Source organism: Pogonomyrmex barbatus, unplaced genomic scaffold (assembly GCF_055798465.1).
Source record: "Pogonomyrmex barbatus isolate J1 unplaced genomic scaffold, ASM5579846v1 scaffold8, whole genome shotgun sequence".
Lineage (NCBI taxonomy): Eukaryota > Metazoa > Arthropoda > Insecta > Hymenoptera > Formicidae > Pogonomyrmex > Pogonomyrmex barbatus.
In genome coordinates this window covers 8133212-8159283 of record NW_028297182.1, presented here as the reverse complement: position 1 = coordinate 8159283, position 26072 = coordinate 8133212, and the positions used below count along the sequence as shown (strand labels likewise).

The window sequence follows — 26072 nt, the reverse complement described above, 5'->3', positions numbered from 1 at the left end:
CAATAAAATATAGAAATATGTCGGATTTCATTTAAGATCTATAGCAAGATTTTCTATCTATCAATTTAGTTTGAGATCCTTTTTGAGCCTCTCTGAGATATTTTTTTTATAAATATATTAGACGCTAGATATTTTATCATAGCAATTGCTTTGAACGATATATTAAATTCAATTGGATTTCGTTGTACTTTTATTCAAGTAGAGTGCAACAAGTATCGCAAACGCATAAACTCTAAAACATAATAAAATATGAAAGTCAGAAGTTTTCGTTTGAGAGAGAGGAGGAATAGCGAGCCTCTTCTGGTTTAGTATGGCGAAATCCGCGTATCCGCGAGAGAGAGCGGGGTGATTAACTCGATACCGAGTATGGTCGAGAACAGAACTCGCAGTTGCAAGCGGCGGCGATGCATCGGCAGGTGCGGTCGCACGTATGCGGCCGCTATGATGCGCGGCCGGTATGCTGCGTAGAGAGCGTAGAACGGGTCTCTCGGAATCTCGAGATTCCGAAGACTCCCGGGGCCCCGGCTCCTCGCCGTGTGTCGACCTTGGCGATTGGAAACGAGTTTCTGTCCTTACTCGCCGCCCCTGCCGCGGAGTAATAGTCGACGTAGAAAACGCTTTTCAGATCGATTCGCGACGATCGCCAAATACAGGTATATTCTCTTCTCACGGCCAGACGGTCGTCGCCGTTCCTGGGAGAGGCAAACATTTATACCGAGCGACTACAATCTCGTCGAATCTCAGATGTTCCGAGTAAAATTCGATACGATTACGATATAATTGAAGAAGGATATACTTTCCAGGGAAAATTATTCATTAATTTTCCAAAATGCACAATTAAATGCATAATTTTGCATTCTATCGAGTATCTGAATAAATGCCGATTCGGTAACATGTTCGATTTAAGAAACTATATTATATTTTGTATTTTTATTACTATGATTTTTCAACGATTAGAAAGAGAGAGCTTACAGCAGAATGACAGAATGCGCAGCGCAATACACAAACGCGTAATGGCCATCTTCTGCATTGCCTTCAGGCGTGCTTTTAGTTCAGTAGATATACTTACAGTTACGCGGGTGTGCTCTGTGCATCTGCATGCACTTATTCTGGTTTATATATGAATATCCCGGGGACTTCAGTACCGTTATCGGACCTCATAAAGAAAAGTTCGTCTCGAGACACACGCGATCCGCTTCCCAAGGAAAATTACATCCCGCGGTCAGCTTTCTTAATTTTATATTGTCCTGCTTAGCTCATGATGTCGGCAATTTTCTCAATTAGTTTTGTAATAATTTGTACAGCTGTGTATAATTTACTCTGGATCAGAAAAAAAATCGGTAAATTACAGATCACTCATCGTTATTAACGCATCGAAAAGATTTGTAATTGATATTTACATAGCGTACTTTTTATGTCTCTATCGCGATATACTTTTTAAGAAAAACTGTTAATCGCATTCGTCAGCAAGACGAAAAAATTAAGTATTTTTATTTTTACTAAATTTCATAGTTTTACGATTATAGGATTATACGAATATAAAATATAATGAATACAATAAAATGAATATGAGATTTTTAATATTTGTTTTTTTTTTACAGGGCTGCTCTGCCATCTTGATGACGCTTGCACGTCGAATCCGTGTCACGAGGGCGCGATCTGTGACACCAGCCCTATCAACGGGTCCTTCACCTGTTCCTGTGCCACCGGATACAAAGGACTGGACTGTTCCGAGGACATTGACGAGTGCACACAAGGTTTGACTTTATTATTTTTATAGTTGCATAAAAATTTTTTCAACTTTCACATAGTTCATATATTTTTATAAATTTTGAAAAAATAATTTGAAAAAAAACAATCGTGGCTATTGAATAGCATAATTCGTGCATAATAGGGAAAAAGTTTTAAATTGCAAGTTGTGTTGTAATTGTCAATTAAGGATAAGGTTGCAGGTTAAATTTGGCTAAACGAGTCAGTCGGTCGCTAGATCGTATTGATCGATTAATGTCGCGGTTGCTCTCGGAAATCGCTCCGCTAAATCGATCCGCATTTTCGTTTATCCGTTTCGGCCAACTATTAATTCGCGTTTCGAAAGTAATCTCTGTTTAAATCGAAAGTAATGAGCGTCTCGGTAATGGTCGGCATAGTTATTAATGACAGCCTCGATTCAAGAACGCAGAAATGCTGGTCAACGGCACGTTTGCGCACGATCGGGCAACTAACATCGTGAGGATAGCTATCAGATAGATGTTATCGCGCAGCGAGACCAGTTCGCATTAAAGTCGCTTGGAAAGTAATAAATTGCTCTCGCGACGTTCAAATGAAACGGTTGGAGAAAATTCGCGAATCATTGAAGCAGTAAATCGCGCTCTATCTTCACGCGCGTTATATATCTAACATAAAAATCGTAATCGTCGGAAACGGTGAAAATTCTTACGTTGAAATAAGAACGCATGCGTTAAACCCAACGTTAATAAAGCCGCTGTAAGTTGACACGAATCCGGATTAAACGCTGATTTAAATAGACTCATTTTATTTATTTAGAGAACGATAAGGGATGTGATCCATAAGTAACAATAATAAAAAATTAAACGCTTATTAAACGGATTAAATTAGCTGATTTAATTAGACTCGTGATTTATTAGAGAGCGATAAACACATGATCTATAAACAAGAATAATTTCCCCATTTTGTACATATAACTTTTTCGATTCGCTTTAACTCGAAGCGCTTTTCCGCGTAAGCTCAATTTATTACTGCAATTAAGCAAATCTCAGTGAATTGTTGACGAGATTGACCGATGGCCTCGAAAGGTTCATTGAGCTTTGTAATATTTTCTTCTGATCACGTATGTTCGCGCGTTTGTGTCTGTCTTGTCTACCTTGTACGATCTGCGCCTGTTAACATCGCTGCATTAGCGTGGGCAGTAATAGTAATTGTCAGTCAATAAAGAACATACGAATAATTCTTTTTTTCTTTTTCTTTTCTGTTGGCAGAGACATTTTTTTATTGACATCTTTTGTTAATAATACTATAATTCAGAACCGAATTTCATATTGATAGCTTAGTAATTGCATTGTGATCAACATATGCTTCGATTTTTGTTCATCGTCATTCGCACGTGGCTCAAACTAACAGGTGAATTCCAGATCGTTACATCATTTCCAAAAATTATTGTATCGTGCTTAGATATTTATTTTACTTAATGTCGAATTGATGACCTGAAACTCACGAGCGTTCTGCAATATAATAACTTTTGAATCGTCGGAAGAAAAGAATTTTAAAATATACCATCAAATTTTATTAAATACTTTTAAAATACGATTGAAGTATAGGCCAAAATGTCAGATGACATAAAGAAAAGATAAAATTGAAATACTTTATTTATCATCTTGAATATAATACCTAAATATAATTTAATTAAACTTTTGCGAACGTAAATTATTTATGAAATTATATATTTATAATATTTTTATGTAAATTATTTATGAAATTATATAATTATATATATTTATGTAATGTCGTGATTTTGTAAAATGTGATTTCTGCATCGTGAAAGAAAAAGAAATGTTTTAGTCGGAAGTACCGTTGAAATGTAAAAGAAATGAGATGCGTCGGAATCGATATCGCATTTGAAAGATTTTTCAAATGAGATAACGGCAAAATCCGCTCGCGGCGAGTATAGTAATCGTTGGATTAATGTGCGCGATCCGAGTGTACGGAGGCCCCCACGGTCCGTGCAAATTGAAAACCCACACGGGGCAGATTGCCGTATAGCGAATCGATCGATTACGATCGATTAATTCGGCGCCAGATCTGCGTGTTATTTATTGTGCCGAATCCTCGTTCTCATCACGCCGTCCCGTCGACGGTTCTCGTCATCGAGTTCCGTGATCGATCTATCGTCAGTCAGTCGGGAAGTTTTAATCGACACATGTTACAGGTTCGTAATTGTGCGGCGTAATAAAAGCGAATTTCTGTTTGAAGTTCAAGCCACTACTCTTTGAAATTATTGAAATTTTAAACGATCATAAATTATTATAATAAAATTTGTCTTTTTAATCTTAATATTATGTATTTCACTTAATGATTTTTTTTATGATCACTTGAAAATGAATTTGATTTAATTAGCTTCAGTTTAAATCGACAATATTAAGTGAATATTTTCGGGAAAATTTTTAAATTAAAAAATAATTCCTTATAAAATTGAAGTTATGATGAGTGACGATAATCGCCGATTTTAAATTTAGATTTCGATTGAAGAGATACTTATTTTCATTATTATTCTTGCGCGTTGCTCGAGGTGACATATCGATTCGATTACACATGTGGCGTTGCGCGTGACCGTCCGCAAGGGAGCACTGATCCTTAATAGCATACCATGATGTACCCAATTTTCTCTCCCCCCCATTCCTTTCTCCAAGCCTTAGCTTCGGGCAAACTTGTCATTCGAAGTCGTTCCTCTTTCCTTAGCCATCGTAGACCGATGTGATATGCGACCTATGATTAGTAGATCCCGCATGATGTATAGCGAGGGAGTCCCACTGCCAACACGACAACGATTATTAATAATTCCGCGGAAATAATTAATGGTCATGCATGAACTTATCGAAGTTTCTTTGCAACAGCCATCTTGAATAAACTTTTTACTTGTCGAATGCACACAAGTGCAAAATCTCGTCACTGGCTCATAAGTTGTAATTGTTAATATTGTTATCGATAAATTAAAATTTTTTTTTTTTGCTATAAATAATAAAAATATTTTTATAAAAAGCACAAGGAAGTTTTATATTAAATATTAATGTAATAGCACAAGAACATGACGTTTCTATTCTTTTTTATTTTACATTCATTAATTTTTTTACGTTCTACGATAAGTTTTATTGTCCTGATTGTGGATATAAATAAATCCGTCATGTGTCAAGATCACGATGAGCACTTTGCGAGCCCGAATCCGTGAGGATTGAATAACCATTCGGCAACATAGGTACGCGATACATATAGGTAATGGGTTTGTAATTAACCAGTGAACAGGCAGTAGTCGTGGATTAATTAATAGTCCAGCCAGGACTCGAGCACGGCATGGGGGCCACACACCTCGTCGATTTCCTTGATGTGCACACGTGCGCGGACCATTTCATCTGTGAGGATTTGATTTGATTTGGCTTGTGACTGCAAATCTGTCAGTCGCCCATGTCGTCAGTTAATAAATAAGAACGAAATCTTGTATCCGCGATATACACAGAGTATAGAATGTTTGATCATAATTCGCGAATTTTCGCGTAAACGATAAAGTTCAAATTTTGCGAATAGTATAGTAAAATAAAAAAATATAAAAATGAAGTTCAGCCTTTTACCGATTCGATTTGTTGGAGATATTTTCAAATAAAAGCGTGGAAAGTAAAATATATAGAATTTCACATTCCATGTGGACCACGCGAATAATTTAAGATCGTGATCAAACGTACGCATTATGGATTGTAGTTGGACTGATGATGGGGACGTGAACTCATTTAAAAGATAGACGGAGGAGACACGGAGGTGCGTCTAGAAACGATTTCGAGTGGAAATCGCCTTCGTTCCCGGCACCATAATAAATACGCAACACCGCCCGTAGCGGAGCACGGCGGTTAATACGTTTCGTTACGGACAAAGACACTTCATTAATAATCGAAAGCACGTCTTTTGTGTCCGCGGGCTTTCTTCCCCGGCGCACTCGCCCCGCCAGTTTGAAACGAGCGCTCGCGTTGCGCGCTCAGTGAATTTCCTCCTCGCATTAGGAGCCGTTCGTTAATCAACCAAGTCATGGAATTAATTGGATTTCGGTGGCGAACGTTAACAATTGGCTCGGTCCGCCTCGCGTTGATTGCCACACACTTCGAGAGCACACGCCCTCTCTCGTATGCAGGTGATAATTGTCGTCCCGTGATAATTACTCTTACGGAAACAACGCGATCTAGAATGGACCTTCTGTAATTTATCTGAAATCGCTAATTTACGTTTCAACACGTTTACAGTACACGTTGCTCCATTGCACGAGTCTCTCAATACACATTCAATTTGTTAAATGTATGCCGGAATATTTTTTTCTTTGCCCTTAAAAGAATTACGTACGTATTTGTGATGTATCGATTTACAAAAATAGGCGTTGAAAATAGGCGCAGTATTGCGTGTACCGGTGTCATTTATCATTCGCCGTGAATTATTCCTGTAGCTGATAGCGTTTCGTTCATTCGCTGGACTGCGCTTGAAATATACTCAGGCGCTTCGTTTCGACCGTTAGACGTTTTTTGTACGTCCACGAACCGAGCGATGAATTAGAGGATCCGCATTTTTCTACGATCGTCCGCGTTCCCTTCGTCCGTCCGACAGTGGACGTCGTTGCGTTCCACGTTTTGCACGGGGCATCGTAATTAGGAAGACATTACTCAAAGACAGCTCCCCGTTCCCCGAGGAGGATCACTTCTCTCTCGCAGTCGCCTCTTTCGCAGGCCTTCGGCTGCCTTTTGCTTCGGGGGCGTACGATTACTCACTTCTATGCGAAGGACGCGATTCGAGAAATTATCGGTAAATTACCGTACCACGGCCACGCACATGACTCTACGTCACGTTCGTGCCGTGCATGATGATGAAGAGCAAACTACCCCTTGGCCATATAATGCCCAAGTTCTTTCATGCGCACGGATTTTCACCCGCCAACTTTGTGATTAAGCGGTGCCATCGTTGTTACCGATTTATCGCCCTCTCTCTTTTAACTTGTTGAAAAATTGTAAAAACTCTAAAGACACTTTTCAAGAAAAGAAACGAAAAATGTGTTCGCTACGTGACGTCTGTATGTGTGTATTGTAATATTTTATTTGATAGATTTAAAATTCGTATATATGAAACAACTTACAAAGATAAAATTGGTTTAAATTTAATTGTTATCCAAAATAAATTCATTCCCTCGTTAATGATTATAAATAAATTCTGTACATGCCTATTCGAAAACAGATGATTCAATTAACCGTCGACGCGTAATTGCGCGTTTTTCAACCATCCGAGACCAAGAAGCGTCGGCAATTTACCGAACACAAACGTGGTTTTCGCCGCATTCTTTATACACCGCGCATTAATATCGCCGGTGATTAGTCGGGACTTCGGGCCCATCTCATCTCATTTATCCCCCTTTTTTCTCATCCCGGCCGTTTGATACCACAAGTCATTAAACCCTGTAGATCGGCCTGTCTCTCCCCCACCCCTCCACCCCTCGACACACTACACACCCCGTCTCATCCGTCTCTTCTTCTCTGACGATTGCCCTGGGCACTCGGAGATTCTGAAGGCTGATAAAGCGACAGAGCTCTTTGCTCCGGATGGCCGGTAAGAAATCTTCAAGGATTAGTTTATTAATGGCCACAGGGCGTAATTATCGGCTACTCGGCGTCAAGGTGAATATTTCGATGATCGTTCCGCCCAGTGGCTACGCTGTTCTCGCGATCGCGATCTACGCTACTTATTTTCTTCTTTTAGGCCGGGATACGTTCGCTTATCGCCCACCATCCGACGCCCGCGGTCGCATTTGTACTTGAAATAATAACTTAAGTAGCACCTGAATGTTTTGTGACTCACGAGGGAAGAGTATTAAGAAATCTCTTAATACTCCTCCATATGCTTCATATGCTTCGGAATTGAAATATTGGTCGAAAACAGTAGAATAAGGGAAATCAGGTTTTTTTCGCTCGTTTCTCTGTCTCGTCTCTTTTGTCCACGATTGCTTTTTTATTATTTCAGATTTCGGAGTGGAATGTTAATTCGGGGAGGTTCATTCAATCGACAGATTCATTAAGTCGACAAACGAAATAGATCTCAATATAATTGCAACAAACTTCATCTTGCTTAAAATCAGCGTTCCTTTATCGTTCACCTGATCTGAAACAGTTTAATTAGTGTACGAAATTCTTTCAAAAAACAACACGCTTATGCTTTGATGTTACATTATATTTAAAAAATAATTAATATTATTTTTTTATATTTTATATTTTTTATACTTATATATTTCTAAATTTTTTTTAAAGATAAGTTTTTGTATATGTCAGTAATTTATTTCACCGAATCGTGTCTTTCGTGATATCCTGTTCCATTGAATTAGAATTATTTTTTTTACTTATAATTTATGCAGCCATCTGCCTGTCTCCTTTTCTTCTCGTTTATAAATATTTATATCGAATTTTTGAAAACCTCAAACGAGATTTTACAATGAGAGATTATTGCAAATGAGACGGACAGTCGTCTTGTTTGGTGTTGAATTATTGCTGGGGAACAACCTGAAATTCTTCACCGCAGAAATAACACCAGTCGTGTCAAAAATGTTTAATGCTTCATTCGAAAATGAATCGAGAAGAAAGAATCCGGTTTAGCAAATATGAATACTCATTGCATTTTTTTAAGCTTTTTTATTCAAAAATTATGTTATCACGTTCTTCCTTTTATCTTTCAATAAGTAACTGAGAATCAATCATCTTTTTTTTTTGTTTATTATAATATGGATAATAGCGGGATATTGACTGCATGCAAATGCAAATATAACGCGGTAACGCGTGACGAAATCTTTCTTCACGGTTATTTTTTTCTTTTCGTTTTTTCTTACTCATTTTTTTGTGTGTGCCGAGATTAAGTGGCTCCTGCCCAGGAACTATAGGCGTGTGTTAGCTACCTGTTAGCTAAACAAAGGCCCATTGTTACATCGAAATTTGGCCGATATTATCTGAAGGAATTCTGGTTATGATGCAAGTAATCACAAGTTCTACTACAATTCTTCTTTTGACATAAGAATAGATCGTTATATCAAAATTTTGAAAATTGATTGTATATTTGTCTTCGAAAAGAATTTTATTTTTCTCTCCTTTTCGTATTGCAAAAGATTATAAAGTAAATATTCTCGATCAAATTTTCGTGAAGAATTTGTAATTATGAGAGAAGAATTTTTATATCCGGTAATCATACATATCATATATATGTACATAAATCTTCAAGTTTTTCTGATCTTCTTACACACAATCTGTCTCTTACGTACGTACCACTTAATATGACTACTTAATAGTCATGTTACGTATGGCGTATTATTAAAAGATACGAGGCACAGAAGATTAAAATTATGTCGACGTAACCAAAGCTGCTGTTTACGGAGCCAAAAAGCGCAAATCGCACGGGCAGTGCGATTCGGCGACGTGGTTGACGCGCGACGACAGCGCGCCAGGTATAATGAGATTTTGCCGGAAGTCGCGTCGAGGGAGGAGCGAGAGTGCCGGAGCGAGCCCCCCCGGATCGACGTTGTCCGTCCACTACTCCGTCCACTAGAAGCGCAGTTTCCTCGGGGGGAGGGGAGGGGGGGGATGCCCCCGCGGCGCGGAGCCCCCACGAACGAATCTAATTAAACGCTAAATTGTTATTTTAAGTTTAATAACAACCATAATGATCTCGCGCCCGAGCCGGGGCTCTGTTATTATCTAGATTGCATATTTTCTGGTAGATTAAGTTCCTCAAGCGAAGGGAGCTGCGCTCCCGGCAAAAGAGCAAGAAGCCTCCTCGGATGAGCTTGATGCAACCGAGCACGGGGAATCCTCGCTTGGTGGCGATGTGCAACGCCGATATTGCAAACCGCACCTCGCGGCAACCGCGTATGCAACCGGATCAATTATGCCGCGTTGTTGCGTTGTCGAAGAATCTGGGAAGTGGTGCGTAAGTTGCGAAAAATTTAAACGAAAAAACGAGAATCTTTCGCGTTATCGCGTTATAAAAATAATATGAAAATTATTTAAATTCGAAAATTTTAATATTAATCTCACACGCCGGATATGTTTGAATTATTTGTATACTATATCGATTCAAAATGTTTGTCTCGCGAAGAAATCGAGTTACTTTAACGGTTAGCGAATATTTACCGATTGCTAATGGCTCGGTAAGCGAGCTCTTACCGCTGCTTTTGAACACCCACGTACGCGTGATGGCTTTTTAACGCTAATTCGTTCGTTTGTGAGTATAATACGCGGCATTCTCGGGGGAGCGATTCATCATCTCTTCTAACGTCGTGTCACCCGATCGCGAACACGGTGCAGCAATGCGTTTCTTGCTTTCGCGGGTACACGCGTACGCACGTTCTTCTTGTCGCGCCATTTCGCTTGGGTCTCTCTCTCTCTCTTTCATCGCCCTCGCCCGTTACGCGACGGCGACGGCAATTACACCGCCGGGTCGGCAAAACCGTTGGTGAATTACACAAGCGCGGTATGTGACCAAAGCAAAAGCAAACGCTTCTTTATAAACTCATGCGTACATACCGCGATCATACTCTGATGAGAAAAGTCGACGTGTACTGTCACGGTACTTGCAGCTAATATCGCTTTGAACGTGGGAATGGATTATCAAAAAAATCATTGGAATGCTTTATTGCTTTTTACATTTTAAAATAAATATATGGATTCAAATGAGAGCTGCTCGACATAATATACACTTATGTAAGAAATAGACGATCGTAAGCGGTCATGAAAGAGATTCGGAATACAAACAGCTAATAGAGAGGAGTCGCGATCGTGCAGACTAAGTGCTTGGTAATAGGCGAGGAATCCCAAGTTCAAATCCAGTCGGTTTATTTTTCCACATTTAATAAATATCTTTCACTTATATATATATATATATATATATATATATATATATATATATATTTGTCTATATCTATGTCTGAATTTATTTTTTTTGTGCTTGTTTAAATCTCTATGTATTTACATGTTTAAAAGATTACATAGTGTTAATTATTTTTCAATAATTTTATATTATTATTATAATCCTTGCCATACGATATAGATATCTAACATAATAAATAAAATGAATTCAGTATGGCTGTAATTTCTGACTCTATAGCGTATAGAAAAGAGAAAGAGAGAACGGGAATATTTGTAATGAAGCTCTCATTTGGCAAGAGCACACACCAAGCAGGCAACTGCGCCTGTAGCAATTATCTCGTTGCAATTAGAGAGGGCTACGTATCTCCGGGAAAAGAGGGGTTCCGCGGACAAAACGCGATCTCCTTTAAAACGAACCGTCGTCGTCAGTGCTTCAAGAATGCTCTACCAGCATGCTCCTTCTTATGGTCGAGTTAGCCGGGTATAGGAAATGTTTCTCTCTTCCCTTCTCCCGCCCTAATGGCGGCATCTAAAAAGTGCCGGCGAGTTTGCCAATTAAGGAGCACTATCCGTGGCGTATGTTCGCTCGTCGCTGGTCCAGAGAGAGAGAGAGAGAGAGAGAGAGAGAGAGAGAGAGAGAGAGAGTATAGAGATGCGCTATATCGAGTTGACTTTTAAAGCCATATTCAGCTATTAATTATTATGCGAGCCGTGTACGCCACTTTGCCACGGTTTAAATCATCGGTAAGAACGATCGGCACGAAAAGTCCCGATACTTTGCGGCTTTGTGTCTCCTTCCCTTTTCTCAGTCTCGCCGTAAAAGAACGGGAAAAAGTTTCTCTAGAAATGGTATCGCGTGCCAATATGTGCCAATATCGAAACCGGATGAACTTTCACCTCGTTGATAACGGAACTCCCGTTAGAATTTCATGTCATCCGTATAGGAATAGGACAGATGCATCGGAATGCATCTGTGTTTTATATTAAACATTAAATTACTCGATGCCAGAGTGCTTCAGAGCTTTACAATTTTTGTATCGCGTTAAATATTTTTTAAAATAATATCTTTTTTATACCTTATGTATATTTTAAAATCCAAAATTATTTTTTATCAAAAAGAATCTATGTCTGTGTTTTAATCTCAATCTCAATCTCTCTTTTAAGTTGATTTTAAATGGTGACATTTTTCTTTTTATTACAGGCTCTCCTTGCGAGCACGACGGCATCTGCGTGAACACGCCGGGATCTTTCGCGTGCAACTGCACGCAAGGATTCACGGGACCGCGATGCGAGACAAACGTGAACGAGTGCGAGTCGCATCCGTGTCAGAACGACGGTTCCTGCCTGGACGATCCTGGGACCTTTCGATGCGTCTGCATGCCTGGTAAGTACGTCGCTCTCTATAATTCATCTCACGGTACTTGCGAACAATTACGTGTCCCTTTTCTCTCTCTCAAGAGAGAGAGAGAGAGAGAGAGAGAGAGAGAGAGAGAGAGAGCAGCGATACATCTCTTCGCATCCAACCCAAAAGGGACAGTCGCATGATTCCCTTTGCTTTTCTTGCGTGACCGCAAACATGTCACGATCGAAAGCATGCTTCGGTCGCTTTCACGATGGCAATTTCTTTTTGAATTGTTGTACCATTTATGTTTCGCGTCAAATAACTTGTATATACTCGGATGCTGTGTTACACGTATTTCCATCGTTCCGCATGCTTTTTGGTCGTCTCGTACAAGTCCGCCGTGAAAGTTGTAATTACCTTCGGAAGTGCCAGCTTCCCTCGAACATATATTATTCGTTTTCGCGTTTTCTTGTCTCCGCTTGAAACGGAGATGTGTTTTTGTGTTTTTACGTGAGACTTTTTTTTTTTATAAAAGCGAAATGATTCCTTCCGTTGGAAAGTTCATATCTTCTTATAGTAACAGTAGTGTCACTCATTACTAAAAAAGTTAATCAATTCCAAATAATAAAATTTGATAATACTAACAGTAACAAAAAGTGTTTACAGTATAGAAAGTTTCTAATTAATTTTAATCGCATAATAAAAGACAGATTTTTTTGTTGCTTTTAATGTTCCCTCTGTCTAAAATCTTTTAGAAAAGGAAACATTTTTGATGCATAAAAAAAAAAAAGAATTAGATCATTTTGGCCGCAAATATTTTTTCGATGCAGTTCCAGATTTTTTTGAATTGTAAAAAGACATGGCTTCTGAGATGGCTTCTTTTCAATGTTTTCGATCAAAATCGAGGCATTTTTTCGCGGGAAATTGCGGGAGATGCGAGACGCGCGAAAAAGCGCGATCCGCCGCGCGCGATAGGCGGCCAGCTGCTGACGCGCCACGTAGTGCGGAGAACCCCGGGTCCTCTGGGGCCTGCACCACGTCGTCTGTAAATTCTTCCGAGATGACAGTGCGCCGCGGTTTGCATTATCTGATACAACACAAGAGCCGTGGCGGGAGGGCAGCGACCCGTTTGCTCTTTTAACGCTGCGCGTCGGCGCGCGTAAGTCAGCCTTAATTGTTTGACGCCGGCGAAACGATGCGAGTTATCCCTCGAGCCGTTAAAGGATCGGAGCCCTTGAGGATCCGTAAAGATCCGCACGATCGACAACCGATATAATCGACAGCGCATCGAATGCGCGTCACCGCCAAGATCGTGGAATCACGCGAATGCCAGAGGATATTTCTGATTTGAAGTCTTAAATCCGCGCTTGTCACAAATTCCCTTTTCGAGAAAATCGATAACAGGGTAATTACAACGAGGATATAAATTATGAGTTAAATGATGATCAAAGAAAATATCATTATTTATAGATTCACGAATGGTCCTTATAAGTCGTTAAATCAAAGATGTTAATATACTTATAATATAAATAATATAAATAATAATAATCTTTCTGATTGTTTGATATATACAGGACGATAAAAACAAAAAAACACAGCAGAAATATATCTTTTGAAAAAGTTTCAAGTTTATTTATTGCTGACATCAATTTAAACAAAAATTTATTTTTTAATATTACATATAAAATTTAATAATCACTAATTTTTTTTTTTAATAATATTAACATTTTAAGAATCATTTAGTATTATGCATATTTATTTTTCATAAGAGATTTCAGTAAAAAGAAAATCGTTTTACGCTACTTATATTCATTATATTAGAGAACGGACAGTTGAATGAAATTCTTCAATGTCATAGAGAAGATCAACCGGAGGAATTTTGGAGGTCCAAAAAAGTGAGATAACAAAAAATTAGGGACTCTTTCGGGCTCTTTGAATAGACTCCGGCAAAACACGAGGGTGGGATGAAGGAGGAAGGGGACGAGCAGTAAAATATGATAGCGGGATTCGCGAAATATGAGACCGAGACGACGGGATCCGTTGCTCTGGACCTCCATGGGCCCCCGTGTGGGCACAAAGGCTTATCTTGTCCCTCGGCTTATTCCGCCATTTTGGTGCTCCACCTCCGCTTTCCCTCCCTCGCGTCTCCCTTCTCGTTTCTCCTCGTTTTACGTTCTCCTCCGGGCTCCTTCTCGTCTTTTTCGTCTCTTCTTCTTGCTTCGGCCCTTCGTCGAGTCGTACGTCGTGCCTTCCTTTCTTGTCGGGGTCCGCTGTCCCGTAAAAGGATCCGCTAAGTAGCGCTAAGAGGTTCGAGGAAAGAGGATACTTGGGCATTCAGAATTTTGCACGACGGACCCGCAGCATCGGTGTTTTGCACGTTATACCCCGGCCTTTGTAATTGTCGTGGGCGCAGCTACTCCGCGTCTCTGTTTCGCGTACTGTATTGCACGTAATGAGAGAAGCTCTTCTCCTCCATCGAAAGGAGAAATTAGATCTGGATCACGACCGTCGCGAGATATTATTATTTCCTTGAATCAGACCATCCATGGTTGAATGCTCTTCGGATTATCGATATTTTTTTTAAACAAAAATATAACATATTTAATATAATATATAACATATTTGTGTTACGTAATATAACATATTTTAAAACAATTAAAAATATTATCCGATTATTTAATTTTTTATTTAAGAACTCTTTCCACCTCTGACAATTTTTAATATCTTATATTTCATTTGCCTGTGCTTGTGGCACACTACACTTTACATTTACATTTAAGTCAGTCATTTTCATTATCGATCACTCGTGATCTGATATTGCGATTCGGAATCTCGTCGGACACATGCGTTATCGTATTGCGGATATCGCGGGATGTGTCCGTTGTATTATGCTCGCGCGTATGCGAAGTTTATGATCATCCGCGCATATAATGAAGAGGAGGAGTGGCACAAGATCTCTCAGTGTCATTGACGTACGAGAGCAATTACGACGCTATTGCGTTTTCTACCGGGCGATCTGATACTGTACTGGCTCTCTTCACGGTTGATGAATGCTCACGTGGCGCGCGCTTCGTGGGTTGTGCTCGGTGAAAAATGCGGATTAATAAATCGGTAGCGAGCAATATGCCGCGGATTGCATCAACTCGCTATTAAACAACACATAGATGTAATGAGTCGGTCCTTCCAACCGACGGTCGTTAAATTGCACAAACGACGTCGTCTGTGTCGACTATCAGTATGCAGCGACTGCCACGAGGCAGTCTTCGAATTGCGGCTGAATTGCTCAATATTTTAACGAGAGAGATTCGTGCAACCTACGCATGCATTTTTGCTTTTTTTTACTCTAGTTCTGAATATAACTAAAATCTTGCCAATAAAATAGCACGAATTTATCTACCAAAATTTAATGTAAACTCGCAGTGAAAGAGAATCAATGTAACATCCAAGTGTTGCTAAAATAATTATTTATTTTGAAAATAGCACAATTTAATATCACAGAAACGGCATTGCTTAATCGAACTTAAGAACTTATTTACAATAAATTTAGAGTAAATTTTTGCCGTAAGTAAGTCTCGAGACAATTTTTACGATACTCGACAATCCTTGTTGTAACTCTCTCAAGTTTACTTACTTTCCTCACGGTGTTTTAGCTGCCCGACCGTAGTTTGTGCGAATGAAGATGACGTAAAGCCGGCGTCGCCCGGGAAGGCATTACAAATCGCCGCGCAAACACTCTAACACAGAATGCGAAACAATGTTATCCGCCACGCCATCACGTGCTGGTACACTTCCAGGTGTTCACACGGAACAGGAATTCGCGAGACGCCGTTCTTCTTCCGAGCAGTACGTTTCTATTGAGTTACCAATGGGGGGCGGGGAGGGGGGGGGAGTAACTCGCTTAAAGGCGTCAATCTTCACTTTTCGCCGAGTTTTGTCGAAGCGGAATTAAATCGACTTACATCTTCACTCCCGTTTCTTAGACCTCGCCCTTTGTATTGGCGATCTAGAGATAATCGATCGTCGATACGGATACCACTCCGAAAAAGGTGTAAAAAGCTCCGCGGGGCCGAATAATAATCGAGATATATTTTACTGTCACGCGCAATCTGCGGGTTTTTCTTTTCCTCCTCGTCTCTCGTTCTCGTGCCATTCCTTTTACGACGCGCATCGCATCGCGGAAGATTTGTTACCCCCCCCCCCCCCCGGACTAAGGGAGGGAGATATCTCAATATTCGCGGCTTGATACACCCGATGCATACGTATATGCAGGCACGCACACATACATACCGCTTATGCCTGCGTACCTCGGGCAAGTAGAAGTTCTGCCGTCCGACACGCGCAGAGTTTCATATGATACATTACTGAAGATGTAGATTGCCCCTACGATCCAGCAACTTTGCATTGTCGTGGGAGGAACAATGGCTCCTACGTTTTGTTGTTTTCCAACCCTTATTTTCGTCTCGTTTTTCCTTTTGTGACCATTTAACTATTCCTTTCCTTGACTTTCCAAGAGTCTAGAATTTCAACTTTCGCGAAATACAAGATATCATCAACAAAAAAAAATTCCATTTAAAATGTAGAAAGTTAATCAATTAATTGAAAAAAAACGTACTATCGAATTAAATTACTTAAATATATTATTTTTTTACAGTTTTATAATATAATTATTATAGTCAGACGTTTATTAAATTATTGTATTTGCGAAATGCTTGCTATATTTGTTGTGTACGGCTTGCACTGACGAGATCTGCATGTTTCGAATACAATGCTGGCATTGTATGAGGCTCTGGCTTCAAAGAGACTTCAACATATTGACATATTGACACATTGTCGTGTTTCAGAACTTCGCGCAATTGTCAGTTGAAGGCTCGTCGTCAGCGAGACTTCTTTGAGCGAAGTTCGGTCGGACTAATTAAGAGGGCATAGTCCTCTTCGCGAGATGAGAGGTATTCAAGCTTTTGTTTCTTCCCGAGCGGTAAGAAAGACAGCGGGTTAGTTGTCGAAGCAAGAGGTGGATGCGCCGACTGTCAGAAGTGATGGCACCCTCCCGGGCGAGGGAGACGCGCGCATTTGTTGTCCAGATCCCTTTTGAATGCTCTTTTCACGGACATCGCGATTTCCTTTTTCTTCCGCGTCCGCTCCGCACGCGTGTTCGATTCTCCGGCCACTTCATCACTCCGCCGGGAAGATGTCGATGCCATTTTTATCGCGCAGCTTGAGGAACAATACCAGCCGCGATCTCTTAGGACATTGCCCCGCCGAATAATGTCCGCCTCATACCTGACGTTGGCTACATCGATTCCGAATACAAAAGATTTAAAAGAAAGATTTAATTTTCATAACATGATTAAAAACATTAAGGAATATATAATTATGTTATTTGTATAAATAGTATAATGTGAAAAATTAAAATTATTTGTCAGTGCACTTACCAATTGTTATTTTATATTTTACGACTATTGTACTTTCGATCGGAAGACAATGAAAGTTCCCGTGAGTTCGCAGTATCGGGATGTTGTTGACGTATTTGCAGGGATAGTTACATAAATACAGTGCAGAACGTAAAAGTGTCGAGGAGGACCGCCAAGATTCTATCTGAGCTTACCCAACACGCCCGCTAAGTCTTCCGGCGGACTTTATCCGCTTGATCTGCGCTCGCAAGTCCTTTCTTCAGTTTCTTATCCCCTCGCCACTGTCTTACCTTCTTTCATGATTATACTTCTCTTTATCCGCTTCTATCTCTCATTCCTCTTCGTCCGGCTTCGTCGAAACTAAACGGGAAAATTTTAGAAAGGCGGCATCTGATGTGAGATCCAGATAATAATGGTCCCTTATTAAGCCGGCAAAACCGAAAAAAAGAGATAGATTTTAAGAATGGAATATCCAGAGAAAAACGTGAGAGAGAAGAGTAGTTTTTCAATGTTTGACAAATTAAGCAAATAAATCTCGAGCGTTAACGTATTAAAAAAAAAAAAAAATTGAAATTTTTTCCCCGAATCAACAGTTAGAATTATGAGTCTGATTATAGTAATCGTAAAAGTCATCTTTCTATTTCAATCAAAGAATTTATCTCTCATAAAAGAATACTAAACTACTACTAGAGAAGAAATCGAGAATGATCTAATAAATTGTTGCTGTAACTATTATTGAAAAATAATATATAATAATTTCATTTTTTTATCAACTTTTTTCAATCAATTTTGTTGATGTGGAAAATTCACGTAGCTTAACATTTCTCAAATGTAAGACTCAAGTTTTACTAAAATAACAAAGGTAGCAACGAAAAATGAGATAAAAGCTCTGAAGAAGAAAAGATCGTGGAGTAAGAACGTCTCGAGCCATTTTTTCGCTGCTAACAAGCCGGATTGTCGCTCAGCAAGACGCCATCCTGTAGTGCGTCTTCTTCGTCCAGGCATCAGTCACTTCTGAAATCGTCATCAGAAACCTCGGCGACGTCATAGGATCGCGCACACGTATGACGCGCGTGTGTGCTCGCGTGCGTGCGTGCCTGCCTGCGTGCGTGCACATGGTCCAACGATGCCTTGTGTTTTGCCTCGGAGCACTCGTGATATATGGTCGTCATGAACGAGACGGACACACCGTGCCTTCTGGGTAACGTGTCTTTTCTGCATGTTCCTCCGCTCGTTACTTCTTCCTGCGTTTTTTTTTTTCTGCTTGACTAGCAGCGCACTACCGGCAGGAGTTTCTTTGACGAGGGGAAAAAGTTCGAAATATGAATATCGACTTTACAAATGAGGCGCACAGGTGGATGTATCTCACGATAAAAAAAATTTTTTGTCCGTGATTTCCAAAAGATCTCTCTTTATTAATACAATAACGATATGTATATTTGTGTGTTGACACGTGATTTTTTTTTTTTTATATCTCATATGAATTTCGAATATTCTCGTTTAGATTCACAGAATTGATCATTGTTCCGGGTCGCTATTGTGTTAGCGAGAAACACCTGTTTTGAATACACCTCGCGAGCGCGCGTTCGAAATCACAACTTTTCGACGAAGCGCGCCTCTCGCCGACTCCATTCGAAACGAACGCATCATTGTGACGAGGAAATTGGTCTTCGCGAGTCGACGAACCGCGGCCAATGGAATTACGTCCGTTCTGACGCTGACAAAGGGCAGCCTGATTTCTATGGGACGAATTCCCTTCGTCAGTGACTGCGCCGGCTCTTTCGTTCGCATTTGACCCCCTCCCTCGTTCCCCCTCGTCGTGGAAATAGCCAATTTAAGGGTACAACGGGATCGACATGCGTGCATACGTGCGTGCGTGCGTGCGTGCGTGCGTGCGTGCGTGTGCGAGAAAGTGCACGAGGTCGCATACAAATGCGGCCTTAAATGCAGTCCCTAGTCCTCGCCGATGAAACCATTCCGCACGGAGGATGATTTCCTTTGCGCTCGCTTTCAGCGTAGGTCGCGTCGGCACGACCTCTCTTCCCGCCTTCCCGTGGAGGAGAGTCGCGATCGTAAACCGGGACTGGCAACGAATCCAAAACGAATCGGGACTGCTTTCGACACGATGTCTTCGAGGGCGAGGGGGGAAACTTTTAACCCTGAGATGCGTTCGAATAGATTGCGAGAGAAGTGAGAGATCGGCGGAACAGAAAGCGTATTGTTCCGTTTTGTAATCTTAAGATTTATATCGGGGATAATTTGGCAAAAAGTATTCTCTAAAAATTTCCCCCGAGTATTCCGTAAAAATTCTTTAGTTTATCAAAAATGTCCATTTTTGAAGTTCCATCGAGGAACTGTATGTGTCACGTCTGAAAAAAATCTGGAATAAAGCAAATAATTAGCAAAAAAAATATTTTTATATAAATCGCACGAAGTGGCTGTGCCAGCTCGATAGATGTGTGTGTGTTTTTCAATTATCTTTTAAATTTTCTTGAATTTTTGCTGATGCTGCTGACTGGGGAATGATATAATACCAGTTTCTTGTTCTGTTGTGTGGTCACAGCGCAAAGTTTAACGCATATACCGTATGTGACGCGAGTAAGCTGGATTTGCAAGGTACAAAGGCAAAGGTAGAACGACACTGGACACATTGTTCTGTCCCGCAGCGTTATTTATCTCGAACTGTCGCCAAGTTCTACGCCCATCGTGGCACTCTCGTGTGCATCGCAAAACAACAAGAAAGAAGGAGAAAACCGGGAAGACAGCAGAGAAAGAAATTATGAAGTTGCAGAACGAACAGGATTCTGCATTCTCGAAACTGGATTCCATCCAGTTTTATTATTTTTTTTTTTTTTTCTAGAAATACTTGCACGATCAAATCGCGATAATATGATTGATAACCGTTCCTAGATGAACATCTTTTACTTTTATATAAAAAAATTTCAACGCTATAGATAAAAATATGAATTCTTCTCTTTTACTGATGAACAAGTGAAAATATTGAATTGAAAAGAGGAAGAAGAAAGTAATTCGATGTATTTGTGATATTATGATATTAGAATTCGTGTAATTCGTGAACTACGTTACACTTTGGTCATCGTAAAATGTTAACACCGGTCATTAGATGCCATTCTGCTTTTTATCGGAAAAAAGCAACAAGATAAGCATCATTCGATACATCACACTTGCTTGTAACGACGTACAGTTTAACTACAAGTCAAAGGTACGGCATCCAATTTACTGTCGTCCGTGGGAGGTCAGAGTCATTGATATTCCACGGATCGGCGGATCGCGAGCGACCAGGAATCGCGGTCTCGGGATCTCCACGTCCATCCGGGATCGATAATTTTCTTCCGCGGGGAACACCACGATGTATGGTCCGTGCCGATCGACGGCATCGATCCGTCTGATCCGCCGCTATATCGGTGTACCGTTATCCCGTGCGGCGAACAGGCGTGTGACGGCGATAGAGGCGAGGGACAATCCTAGATCCCCGCTGATAATAGCGGGATGACGAGTGAAATCTGATAGAAGGGAACATTTGACGGATAGACAGGCCGGCATAAACATGTATGTGTGTTACCGCCGGTAAGCTCGTTTTGCCACCGAAGAGATCGAGATAAGCCGATTTCGTATTTGCACCGGCTTCATCCTTTCTCTACGGTCCTCCTCCTCGATCGGATTATTTATCGGTTTTCTCGGGCGGACATTCGGTGAAATTGCGGGAAACTGAATCACATTTTTGAGAATCTGAAAATGATACACCTTTCGATATTGAAAAACAATAAAATATAAAAAGTCCACAGTATGTAAAGTAAAGTGACAGGATAATGTTTGCAAAATGTTTGCAAAGCAAGCACGAAGATTCGAGTTAGAAAAAAATTGAAAAAAGTTTGTCCGAAACTGTAATTTTGAAATGTTATCTTTGAAAGGCCCCTTTTTTGTTTATATATTATTTATGATATAACATTTTGTTTATACTAAAGAACGATAATAAATATATATAAAATTAATGTGTCAAAAGTGACAAACAAATAAAATGTTGCGTACAGCAAAATTGGTATTAGCATTTATATTGCAAGTCATGACAATTTTTCATTTTCATAAATTACTTAGTCCGCTAAGATCAATTTTATCTGAAATAACTTTGTATCGCGCGCGTATTTCTTATTAATCTTATCCCGTGGCGATAAGAATCGATCTGATCGATCAGAAAGAGCTTGGGCGGAGATACTGTCGTTATCACGGCAAGGAAATTAATTTGGTCCCAAAACGAACCGCCGCTTTATTAGCGGAAGTTAATTATCGCGGACGAAGTTCGCTTCTCTCGTCAATTCTTCTCTTCTCTCGTTTCTCTTTCTTTCGTAAGCTCCGCCTTTTTGTATTTTTTCCTATTAAAGACGCGTGTAAATTGGCACTTTCGTACTTCGCCGATTAAGGAACAATCTTCGCGATCATTTGATTACACAAATACCGTTACATTTTGCCAAGTTTCATATATTTTCGATATATTATATAAACATATTAAACTGAAACTTACTGAAGTAACTGAATTAATTACGAAGCTATTTTGTATATTTTGAATTAATGATGTTAATAAATAATAAAGATCTAAGCATTACATGATATCACAATTTTGATAAAAAATTCATATGATTAGAAGTCTCGCATACTATATTGCTCTAGTACATCTAGTTACATATATCTTTATTAAAATTGTTTTATCATTTTTTATATATTTCTTTAATTAAATTTTATTAAAATTGACATACGATGCGGATTTTTATAGATCATAAAAATTCTTTTATCTTAACCGCGAGTCTTTACTAATTATTTTCTCGATTTTTCGACAAATCATTTTTCATTTTTTTCCTTCGAGACATCCAATTTATTTAAGAAAATTACAAAGCACATCGGTATCAGGATCTTCAGGTTGTAAAAGAGAGCAAACATAGAACTGACATAGAAATAGGGAAAGAGTTGAAGAACAAAGAGAGGGTGCAAGAAATTGTGTAATGCTGCGAATTCGTCACTATTAGCTTCGAGTTTTCGATTCGCGAGGAAACCTCAAAGATGTAGCGTATGTTTCATTACTCATCTCATTACAGTAAAACAATAATAGAGCTAGTTGAAACTAAAATGGGAAAGAAAAATTGGGTTTATATTTATCGACTGTCTTTTTCCTGTTGTACGTCTAGTGTTTCGTTCCGCTCGATGGATTCTTAATCAGAAGCGGAGCGAGTTTTATTGTAATTGCAATCGTTTCGCAATTTCTTTGCAAGGTCATTTTTTTTTATGAGGAAGTATCGTTCTTACTTAATGAAAATTTTCTTTTACTTCTCTTTAATTAAAAGGTCATTTAGACATATGTAATAAAACTGTCTTATGGTATACTATATAAAACACAAAGAAATTTTGTCGAATGTTTTAAGAATGTTTTCGTCTCAAGTTTATCGTCATATTTGGTGTACGTTGAGGTAATGTATAATGCGCGAGATCTTAATTTTTGATCAGCAATTTTGTTGAGTTTTATTAATGCCGGTGGGGGATTAATGGGCGAGCAAATTACAATCGGAGACGAGCTCGGAGCTTGCTACATATGTCGAATGATCGATGGTATCGTAGTATTTATTATTCATTACCGTTAAGCCGGACGTATATACGCTCGTGGTCTGGTCGGCAAGTAATTAAAGTGATTAATGCCTTTCTTAATTGTCGAACCGAGAGACAGAAAGGGTCGTAATCTCAGCCGATGCGACTGCAAAAGTCTGAATTTTATTGCGCTCGTCTGCCCGTTCAGAATCTCGCCATCTTGTTTTATGCGCGCGTGTTACATCTTAAGCACAGAGAACAACGGAGGAATATAAAGCAAGAATGATCAGCGAGAAAAACATGTTACGTGTTGCATCCACAGCTCGTATGCGATCCCGGAAGACCAATTATTTCCCGATTTTGAAGTGATTTTTCCAACGTCGTGGCTCATGCATTGTGAAGCGTGAAGACGGAAACGTGTGGTTGTGTTTTGCTAATGTTTTATTAATAGGCGCACACATAGCTGTAATAACGCGTGCAATAGCTTCTTTTTCTCGATTCGAATACTGAAAATAGTTTATTGCTTTGGTCAGTGTCAAGAAAGAAAGAAATAGACTCCCTTCGTGCTTCTTTGCGATAAGTCATTTCACTCTATCGCGTTGTTTCCACCTAATCATGTGGTCGATTCGTTCTGCTAATTGCACCGTTTTATAATTTACTTTTGATACTAGATATTTAATGCGCACATAAGTTACGCACCTAAGTACTCATGAGTACTTAACGTCGTATGTTAACCAACAATGATCGCGGAAATTGAAATGGGTTGGTCTGATAAAATGTTGGGACTAAGGTGGTCTGGTAAGATATTGAATCTCGTTTAAATTAAATAGATTTAAATTGGATTTATATTAATGCGAAGTTAATTAATAAGTAATCTTGTTAGTTATTTACATTCTGGCATTCTCGATGTTATATCTTTATTTTTACTACATTTTTATATTACATATTTATTTTTGATGTTACATAATTAGATTTTATGAAATATTTGATTTTTTTTTTTTTTTTATTGGTTTCAAAGGTCACTGGTCACTTTCTCGAAATGAGAGTTACGGAATAGATAATGTCAATTCAAGAAGAATTGCGCGGCTTAATAATCATCGTTCGCCAATTACGAGCCCTCCTCGTTAACCTCATACGTTAGCCAACTTACCGTATTCCTCCGGCATCCGTTTCCGTTACCTATTCCACCAGCAATATTCTTTTGCCGCGAGTTAGATCGACAGAATTCGATCGTGCAGTTCCCGTCGGATTCTGATTAGATACACGCACGCGATCGCATTAGCAGCAATTCGCATAATGACAGTTCGAACCTTTCACGACTCGTTTAAAGGAGAATCCTCAGTAAATTCCTCAGTAATTTTCTAAGTTAGCCCGTGAAAGAATGTGTTTCTCATATTTCTCGCGATAATTAATTTTTCGTTTTATTTGTATAATATAATTTGATACATAGAAATAAGAGATGAACGAAAATCTTAATAAGTTTTTCAACATGTCTTAAATAATATGTAATAACAAAATTTTAATATTATTAAAACATATATAGAGAAAAATTTTAATGTGAAATTAGTTTTATTTGTAAAGTGCCATAACAAAAAGCATATATATATATATATATATATATATATATATAGAGCACATATACATATGTGCAGCGTATGTATGAGTGCATATGTATACATTTGACATGTCAAATCAAAGAAGCATAGGTTTATGATCAATCTAAAAGTGACGCTGTTAGTGATCGTAAATAGGTACGATAACCTTCGAGAACGGGTCATGTTTCAGGTCAATGTACGTTAAATGTCGCTCATGACAATACATCCGCCTATAACGAAACATCCTTCGGTAACTATGCCGGATTCATGTACGGATTCTCGTACTATGTAGTAGGAGAAAGCGATCTTTTTCTATTTTTAACATCAATATTCCGTCGATAAATATTCTTGGTTTTAGCAATCAGTATTGCGGTTTTGTTACGACACAATCTCGAAATAGTTTATCAAGATAAAAATACCGTTGTTGCTTAGTTTAGTGAGAGAAAATTAACATCAGACTCGGTATTTATGGCTTGTGATTCAGTTACGCAAATATATTTCAATTTTCAAAAAATGCTCAAAAATATATATTTCCGCTGGATTTTTGTACACAAGTACACTGTACTTGTATAAATGTAAAAAGTGAAAGATATGTTGCATTAAATAAAAATATTGTATAATAAAAATATTTTTTATATATTTTTTAATAATAATACTATTTGAAATGTGCCGTCCAAAATTGCGTTTTTTCATGTTGTATTACGAATATTTTTGGATTCAGATGTTGGAGATATTTAACAAATCTTTTCTAGGTAGCTTTATGTTAAAAGCATTGTGTTAAAAAAAATTACCCCCTCCCCCCCGCGATGATGTTAAAAACCATCAGTCGTTAAATCTTGTGTCAGGAATCAATGAGAGGAGATTAATCGTCGTTGATGAGGAAGCCACAAACGAACGCGATCACAGTGAGCAAAGTGAAGAAATCAGGAAGCCTCAGTGGACCATCGTAAATGGTCCATTTGTCGTCTTGAGCTCTCCAAAGAGATGTCGTATTTAAAATGCAAATAGTGGTCACAGCACAATGATTTCTCTCGTTCTCTCACTGCATATCTCGATCGCGAATGTGCGTTGCCGTGCGTGCGATTCATATCGCGTTTAATGCTTACGTAATTTTTAATACTAAATTAATAAAACAGAAGTTTAAAAAGGAGTTTATAAAATTTGTTACATTATTTTTACTGTAACCAACTTTGAAAAATACAATTTAATTTTGTGAAAGTTACGCCTTTTTGTAATTGTTATGTTAAATTATTGATATTTTTGATGAAAATTATTTTAATTTAAAAAAATGACATTAATCTCGTTTATTATTGAACATCTTGTGCGTTTATTTTAATATTTGTATAAATATTCATACTTGCGTGTGACGCTAAATGCATCTCGTAGTCTCGATATATTTTCGATATATCTTTCTCTTTTCTCTGCAAGCAATTTATCGGGACAAAAGAGATTCTGGCGTAATTGAGAATGTTCC

At 38.9% G+C, this 26072-nt stretch overlaps 1 protein-coding gene across 2 annotated transcripts in view; it reads left to right on the top strand.

Moving 5' to 3' along the window:
- The window catches only part of N (neurogenic locus Notch protein), a 233018-nt gene that overhangs the window by 151412 nt on the left and 55534 nt on the right, over positions 1-26072 (top strand). For both annotated transcript variants that reach the window (XM_089084343.1, XM_089084344.1), the window contains 2 exons: positions 1602-1757; positions 11860-12042. In XM_089084343.1, coding sequence (XP_088940469.1) covers positions 1602-1757; positions 11860-12042 — 339 coding nt within the window. The remainder of the gene's footprint in view (positions 1-1601; positions 1758-11859; positions 12043-26072) is intronic.